At 49.2% G+C, this 8,148-nt stretch overlaps 1 protein-coding gene across 2 annotated transcripts in view; it reads right to left on the bottom strand.

Moving 5' to 3' along the window:
* Window positions 1–6,593: 6,593 nt before the first annotated feature.
* brip1 (BRCA1 interacting helicase 1) overlaps window positions 6,594–8,148 on the bottom strand; it is a 31,765-nt gene continuing 30,210 nt past the window's right edge. For both annotated transcript variants that reach the window (XM_066695829.1, XM_066695830.1), the window contains exon 20: window positions 6,594–8,145. In XM_066695829.1, coding sequence (XP_066551926.1) covers window positions 7,199–8,145 — 947 coding nt within the window. In that variant the 3' untranslated portion in view covers window positions 6,594–7,198. The remainder of the gene's footprint in view (window positions 8,146–8,148) is intronic.

Here is an 8,148-nt window from a genome sequence, read left to right as displayed (position 1 = left end):
GATTTTTAATTTAGAAGGTCTGTTTCATAGTGTGAAAATATTGTTCTCATTAGATTCACAAAAAGTTCTTGCTCTGAGCTGGATTCAGTATATCAGTAGTTCATTATTCAATTGTATGGATAACTGCACTGCACAAAATAAATAAATACAAAAAAAATGCATGTCTCAGCATAAGCAGTCGTCTGTGGACTATATTTATACACCCACAGAAGGCACAATGACATTCACCTCAAAGCTCCCTTTCCCGAGAGAACATGAGTATTAAGTAAAAACATGCCAAACAAAAAAACAGGGAGTTAAAAGCTCAACAAAGCAATGTCCACCAATTCCTCATATTTCAATAGACAACGTGAGTGACTGAGGTCAGGTCAACTAGGTGGTCAGCTTAGTATCGTCCCCAGCTCAGGGGGTGAACTCAGAGCAACGAAACCTCTCTTCAAAAATGGAAAATATTCACCCGGGCTGACTGCCCACTTAAGCTGCCAGCGACTAAACCCTCGCTGTAGCAAAGCCCCCCAAAGCTCCCTGAACACGATGCCTTTAAAAAACACAAGATCGATTGAACTGACTAACTCCCACACGAGTAATGAGATAACTAAAGCCAATCGACCCATCTTGGCCCACTTATTATGCTGTTTGCATTTACCACAGAAAAAAGAATAAAACACACAAAACCGGCTTTATCTTCTCATGCATATCTTAGTCTGCTCACAAATATACAAAAAGCAGATTAGCCGACTAATTCCCCAGAAGATCCCCGCTTCAGCCGATAAGCGTTTTTATTCAATTCCAGGGCTGCAAAAACTCTGGCCTCGGCCAAGTCCTGTCGGCAGCGATGACAGACAGATTAAAAGGAGATGGATTTGACCATGGGGGGGGGGGGGCACTGCACCTTTAATTGATTAATCCCTGGAAACCCCCAACCGCTTCCCCACCCTGCATTAGTGCCTGATCCCTGCCCCCCCCACCACGCTATCCCTCACTCTCAACACATGGCCACTGGGCTCTGGGTGCAGTCACTGAGCGCTGCAGCAGGGTGGAGGAGAGACTATTATGATGAACATAGAAGTGGCAGTGCGAAGTGAAAAACAGAAGGAATAAATATCTAAATCGAGTGGCAACCCCGACAACACAACAACTCATCTCAGCTTCTCCGTCGGCCACTAGACGGTAAACTGCTCTGCCATCCTCAGAGACTCATGCAAATGGCCTTCCAGGAATGCTTGGCAAAATGGCACATATTTCTGTTGCTGTTGTCTTTGGGGCTGCACCGAAGATACAGATTTATTGCTTTGCCTTTTTGGCACTGAGCGATTTGTTTTCACTGAGCCGCACTGGAAACTTGAATATGTCAGAAGAAAAGAAAACAAAAGGGAAATAAAGACAGAAGTAGGCGGCCAGCTGATTAGACAAAGATAGGGGAGCCACTTTGTTTATCCATAAATCTCCACACCTCCCCTGTGCAACAGCCCCCTTTCCCTGCCACCGTGTCTCCCGGACTATCAGCCACCCTGTCAAGGCCCGGGTTGGCTGCCCCTGCCATGCAAATTGACCTTACAGGCAAATGCTGAGAGGTGATCTGTCCTCTGATCTGAGCACTTGAGATCTGCTGTCTCCAGCCTGCCAAAAGGGATGCCATTTTGCATATTAATTTGAAATCTATTTTCTAAACAACAACCGCTCAAAATCACACAAGGCTCTGTAGCTCTGGAGTCCCTCTACCCGCAACGATGCCGCAGGAGACGTGACTGCAGGGGCAGACAGGGCCGGGGAGACGGCACGTGCTTGGCTATATGCAGTGGCCGGGAAGGGCCACTGAATACCACGTGCCGAGGCCTGGAAATCCCCCGGCCGCCAGAGGCGCGACAGGAACTCTCCTTACCTGGGTCGAAGCCCCGTCTGCGGGGTGCAGAACTTCGGCAGCAATGGGGGAGCCATTTGGGGGATCCAGGGTGACGCAACCCCGGCACTGCAAAAGCCGGGTCACCGAGCCCTCCTCCGGGTTCCAGATGGCGTTTAAACGTAAGCCCGTCTGCACGCCTGCCGAAGGGAAAGGACGGCAACAAAGGCCATTGAACGCTCAATTTCACATGGAATAACAGATGCAAAACACCCCGGCTCATCAAAGCATACTCTGACCCAATTCAATGTCAACTATTCATCATCGGTGTTAGAGGACTCTGACAAAGGCAAACACTTTAATCCCGCAGAAAGTGTGTTGGTTTAGGCCTTTTGGTATGGCTAGTAATAAAACACATTTAGTGTCTCTCAACAGTCATTTCTTGAGAAGCAATTATTTTGAGATTAATTTCATGTAGGTTAAGGTTAAAAACGACATTTTGTGGAGCTTGCACACACAAGCTCAGGATAATACTTGAAGTTAGATAATTGGAAACTCATTTGTTACACTGGCATAATGATGATAAATTGTGCTGAGATGTTTGTCCAGAAAACCTAATTTGGCAATGGATCTATAGAGGGAGAGTAGCTTATCTTTCATGTTTTGAAACTACAGGAAACGGCACATGCAGTTTGGGTGGAAATAAATTATATTTAGATTGACTTGGAGCAATCAACGTCTCTTAGATCTTGGACAGGACCTACATTCTGCACAAGTCACCTCCACCTCTTGGGAGGGTAGCAGCTTGTCCTGCCCCCGCTTTCTTAGTTGTCACCTACCCTGGCTTGTGCTGCTTGCCTCGTAGACCTGCAGGGTCCCCCCGAGGGCCTGCCGAGGGGCTGGGAGCGCCACCACCAGCAGTGCTTGCATGTCCAGGGATTTTGGACACGAGGGGGACACACAGAGACACTTCTGCTCTACCACTCTGCTCTGACAGAGAGCGTCCCTCAAGTCGACCACCTCCTTCTTTTCACACATGGCTCTCTGTAACATGCCTGAAATGAGGAACACATCGATGTTTATTTTGTACAGCGCTCTTTGTAAGCCAAATGGACAGCCCAAAGAGAGACATTCAACACCTAACGGAGCTTCAGATCAATAGGAACATCTTAAGACAGGAACGGACAGAAACTGGCGCTAAGGTTAACGGCCATTGACAGAGGACTAGATTCGCTGCATTCCCAATGTCAAGCATCATCAGTTTCTCCCAGCACAGAAGACAGAAATAACGAAATGGAAGCAAGGTTTCAGTTGGTTTATGAAGGAAAGAGCAGCAGTGAAATGGGGGGGGGAGACCAGAGAGACTAGGGAGGTATTACAGACTCCTCTTAAGGTGGGCCACTCCACGTGCCTTTGGGGGGCTGTTATCTCTCGAGTGAGCCCTTCTGTCAACGTCAATCCGTGGCATTCATAAATATAATCAGGCAGTGTCGCCATTAATTATATTTAAACTCCAATTACGGTCTAATTCTTTGTGGATGTCTCTTTACCTCAACCCCCGTGGGAACACTTAGGAGAATGTGTCTCTGCCTCCTCATTTAAAGGCATTAAGCGTGTCTGTGCGAGGCTGCCTATTAGCAGTCGATTCTGAGCTATTACACACTGAAAAGCAAAACCAGGGGCAGCAGTGCAGACAGGGCATGGGCTGAAGGCTTACCTTGAGCTTGGGGCAGCAGCTCTGCTCCACATGCCAGGCAGTACAGCCCAGTCACACAGGGGCCCTGCCAACAACAACATAACACACTGCCGTTTCACACGGGAATATTTATGTGACATTTGTGCATTTTTTATTTTCATGAGCAGGGGCTGCAAATATTCATTAAAATATGTCATCTGTAATTCAAAGCTGTGAGAGGTAAATATGACAGATAGATTACCTTGCATGTGATCGAATGTGCAAATAACGATACCTTTCTGCTTCGGGAGACTCTTTGGGCTCCGGGCGCCGCGAACGGTCTGCTCTTCCTCCCCCTGCCTCTAGACCTTTGCACTTTGACCCCTGTGACAACACAAAAAAAGGAGACAGCAGAAGAGGTACTGTTTGTTACAGCCTAGACCCCACAGCACCACACAGGAAACCCAATGGGGGTTGAGCGCAGAGCTGCCCCAGACAGGCCTGGGAGAGCGGCCAAGCTGTCCGTCTCGCCATGTACCCAATCTCCAGCCGGGCAAAAACGGGGCGCGGGGGGGTTTGGAGATAGATACTCTGCCGCACTCGCTCCCTCACTCCACATCGCCATGCATGCGTTGCCAGCGGAAAAGCGACGGCACTGGCTCCAGCTGGCATGGGTGCCAGGAGCATCATGCCAGGGATGTGCCAGTACGGCTCATCAGTGACCTTTCTGAGGCGCACCACTCATCTCTTGCTCTGGAAACCTGCATACCCGCCTTGTTTAGATCTGCCGCAGGGGCATCTTGGGAAAAGACAGCATGCTTGAATGTGGAGGTACAGCACGATTAGGCATTACTCCATTATAACATCATTGGTGGCAGAATTTACCGTCTTCCTACACATACACCACATGCGGAAACAGAGCTGAAGCGCAGTGGCATCCGTGCCGTGACCAGAGCCACGGAGATGAACGCTGGCCTCACCACCCTTACCTTCACGGAGAGTGTCCGGCACGCCCACGGCGTTGCTCTGGGGAGGCGCAGCGGGGGTGTCCTCAAACCCTGCCCGCGCTGTGGGGGAGTGTGCTGCGGCTCCTCTGCCCGGCCCCCTCTCCCACAGGGGGCGCCGTCTCTGCGGCTCTGGGGGCAGGGACTGGGTGATGATTGTGTGCTGGGGAGTGAGGACCTCAAAGTGCAACACAGCAGGGGATCGTGGACACTCAGACCCCCCTATGCCACCTGCACTAGCCAGGGAGTCACGCCGCGGCCTGCTGGTCTTCCTCAACTGCTGGTGGGTGGCCCTGACTGGCGGCTTGGCTTGCCTGTGGCCATACTGCTGGCAGAAGACCTCTGCCCTCGGCCGCAGTACTCGCTGTGAAGAAGACGCCTGGTCCCCTGTTTCACCTGCTGGTGCCAAGCAGGTGTGCTCTGCACTACTCTCTCTTGAGTTCGCTGGCAGAGGCTCCATTGCGCCTCTGGCTTTCAACCCTCTTCTCGTTGTCCTGCAGGGATCTACAACATCCCTCATACTTTGGGGGAAGCGTGTCTTTCCTGAAGCCTGGCTACATGAATGTATACTGTCTGAAGGCAGCCTGGTGCTGAGATTTCCCCTGCTCTCACTGTCTGATCCACCGGCACGCTGGGCAATGGAAGCCGATCTGTTGTAGCAATGCCCCCCGGCTCGGCCTAACTCAGCCCTGCCTCTCTCCTGCACACTCTGCCCGGGTCTTGCAGACTTATGAGCCCCGCTTTTGCAGCGAGGAGGTAAAACTGGGTCTGCAAATGGAGGAGCAGAAGAAAACAGTGAGACCGTTTTGATTCATTCCACCATTTCCTACTTCCCCTTCTCACACCATCTTTTTATTTTTACAAAATGTCAACAAGGAGGTTTCTGCCTGGCTGTGTTGGTTAAACAGCCTAGAGTATAGCAGTCTTCAAAGAAACCGAATATATCCAGATTATAAAGCACCTATTGTACACTACTGCTAATAAAATAATAATATTAATAAAAAATAATGATAATGATGATAATTTGTGCATTAAATCAGGAAGACAGCTCTCAAAGTCTCAGGCACTAGTGACCCCCCTATTAAATTTGATATTAATGGATGATCAGACCTCACCATGTAATTACTACAATAAGATATTACTTTCATCAGGCGCACGAATGACAACGTGCTTTGAAATAATTTCTTCCAGTCGTATTGCTGCCCCGTTGAGGAAAGCTTCCCCCGAAAACTCGACATTAGTCAGGATACTTTTATCGTAGCGAGATGAAATTTGTCACTTTAATGGCGCTTAATTCAACTGAACTTTGCCTGAGCCCGGCTCCCCAATTGAACAGATTTGACCAACGATGCCCTCACAAATGACTAAAGACCGCTCTGCGACGGCTTTGTATATTGCCTTTGTTTTCCGATGTGAAAGAAAGCAAGTATTTCACACGGGGCTGCCTTCAAAATAAAGCCATTCATATTCGTCATACAGAAATAAAATGTCGATGGCGTCCATAAAATACCAAAATAAATACGATTGTAAACATGTTCAGACTCTAACATGCTCTGACATCATTCTGCACATATTCCCTGTCTCAATTACATGGTATTGAAGCACAGGTTTATCAGTTTAGTTTAGAAGTATTGATGGGCGAGGGTGCAGAAGTGCTCTTGTGTGACAACACTATACCCAAGCTGGCTGGCCACAACACACACACACTGCAGCGTAAACACACGCCACTAAGCTCCTGGAAAAGACACACACACACACACACACACACACAATAAAAGGGGTAGAATTTTGCTGCAGGAAAACCCACTGATGACAGACTGGCAGAACAAAATAGTCAATAAATGAACACTAGTTTCATATGCTGCAGGTATGGGAATTTCAGAAGCTGTCAATTGACTTTAGTTTGCATTCACGACACACTGAAAACAATGATGTAGCGTTGTACAAGAGAATTAAAAAGCTGCTTTGATTTCCTGTAAGCAGGCTCTGAAACATGCTCATAATATTCAGCTGGCATCGCAGAGACCTTTACCTCCTCAATCCAACACGTGGGAGCCACACACAACCTTACAAATAGGAAACACAGGTAATTTATTTTTTATATATGTACACACACATATATAACAAACAAAACAAACAAAGACTGATAATGTGCAGACATTCCTGTAATTAAGAACAGAAGAGTTCATGTAGTCCTTGTGTGTTAAAAACGATCACATAGCTCCAATGTTTACATTAAAAATGCTTGCAATTAAAATCAGTGGGAAAAGTAATTTCTGTAATTTCAGCCAATGTGCAGTGAAGCTTGTCTGGGAGCAGCACAGTCTATACACTCCCCCCCCACCCCACACACATCTCATTAAAACTGTATATGGTTTTGCATTCAAGGAAAATAAGACGAATACATAATCATTTTTAATGACTTAAGAAAAATAACAAGCCCACATTAAGAAAGAGATTCTCCCTATTCGGGCGGTTTCGTTAGTCACGCGGCGTTTAACAATGACCCGAACGAGGAAACGACAGCCCCGCATGCTAAGCGCTGTCACACTTAATCGTCTACTGGAGCCGTGTCACAATTAGCGAAGAGAATGAAGAGAAAACATGGCCTAAACTAAACAAAACAAGAAAAATCGCAAGAGGCTTGAGCCCTCGCTTTTGTTTGCGTTAAAAAACGGTCTAATCGTCTATCTCGATGGCCTCTTCTGTGTGACCTGTGCGCGGGGACGCCGTGAGGAAATAACTTGTGAGTTTACCTGCTGACGAAGGTGCCCCTTTATTTCTAGACCTAGAGAGTCTGTGTGTCCGTCTGCTGGTCTGTCTTTGAGTCTGGGCCCACTCAACCAGGTCGACAATCCCGTTGGCCTGCGCTACACTACTGTTGTCCCTGTCGCTGCCCGCCTGGCCCCCAACCCCTCGTTCTCCCGCAACGCCGTCTCTACTCGGGGCTTGAGTCTCACCCTTCTCGGCAGCTACGGGCCCAGCCAGCTCTTCATCCCTAACGGAGCCAAAGAGGTCTTCGGAGACCGGCTGGGCTGCTCCGTTAGAAAGGGGGCACGCTGGGGGAGCATCTGTGCCCAGTGCAACCAGTTCAGAGGCTAATTCTGTCCCGCAGTCCTGGTCTCCAACCCCACTGTCCTCCTCTACCTCAAACAGTTCCGGGGTGTAAAACAGGGTCTGGTCCTCTTCCTCCTCTACTGCCTCCTCCTCTTCCTTGGGCCGCAACACCAAACCGGCCTCCGTCTCAAGTGTCGCGTCAGAGGCGGCCGCTGGCTTGATGGGGGAGAGGAGGTGTAAGGATGTCCTGCTTTCAACCAATATTTCATGTCCCCCACCAGGCTGTTCTGAAGACACTTCCACAGCCGGCGTATCGATCGGCACATGCCCCGCGACAGCCGAACGAACACCCAAGTCCCGGTGCCCCCACCCCGGTGGCACCGAATTGAAGATGGGGTTCTTCAGCGCGCCGCACAGAGGTGTGGAGGTGAGGGACGTTTTGAAGAGTTTGTGGAAGCCTCCTCGTTTCAGGTGACCTCTGCCTTTACTTGCTTCCCCCTCCGTGGACCGCTCACGCTGCCAGGAGGTGGAGGGAGATTCGGGCAGCTGCTGCAGAGCGGCCTGGTCACCTG

The sequence above is a fragment of the Amia ocellicauda genome, chromosome 22, assembly GCF_036373705.1.
Source record: "Amia ocellicauda isolate fAmiCal2 chromosome 22, fAmiCal2.hap1, whole genome shotgun sequence".
NCBI lineage: Eukaryota > Metazoa > Chordata > Actinopteri > Amiiformes > Amiidae > Amia > Amia ocellicauda.
Note: the sequence above shows the minus strand (reverse complement) of the source record. Positions and strands in the feature narration are given on the sequence as shown.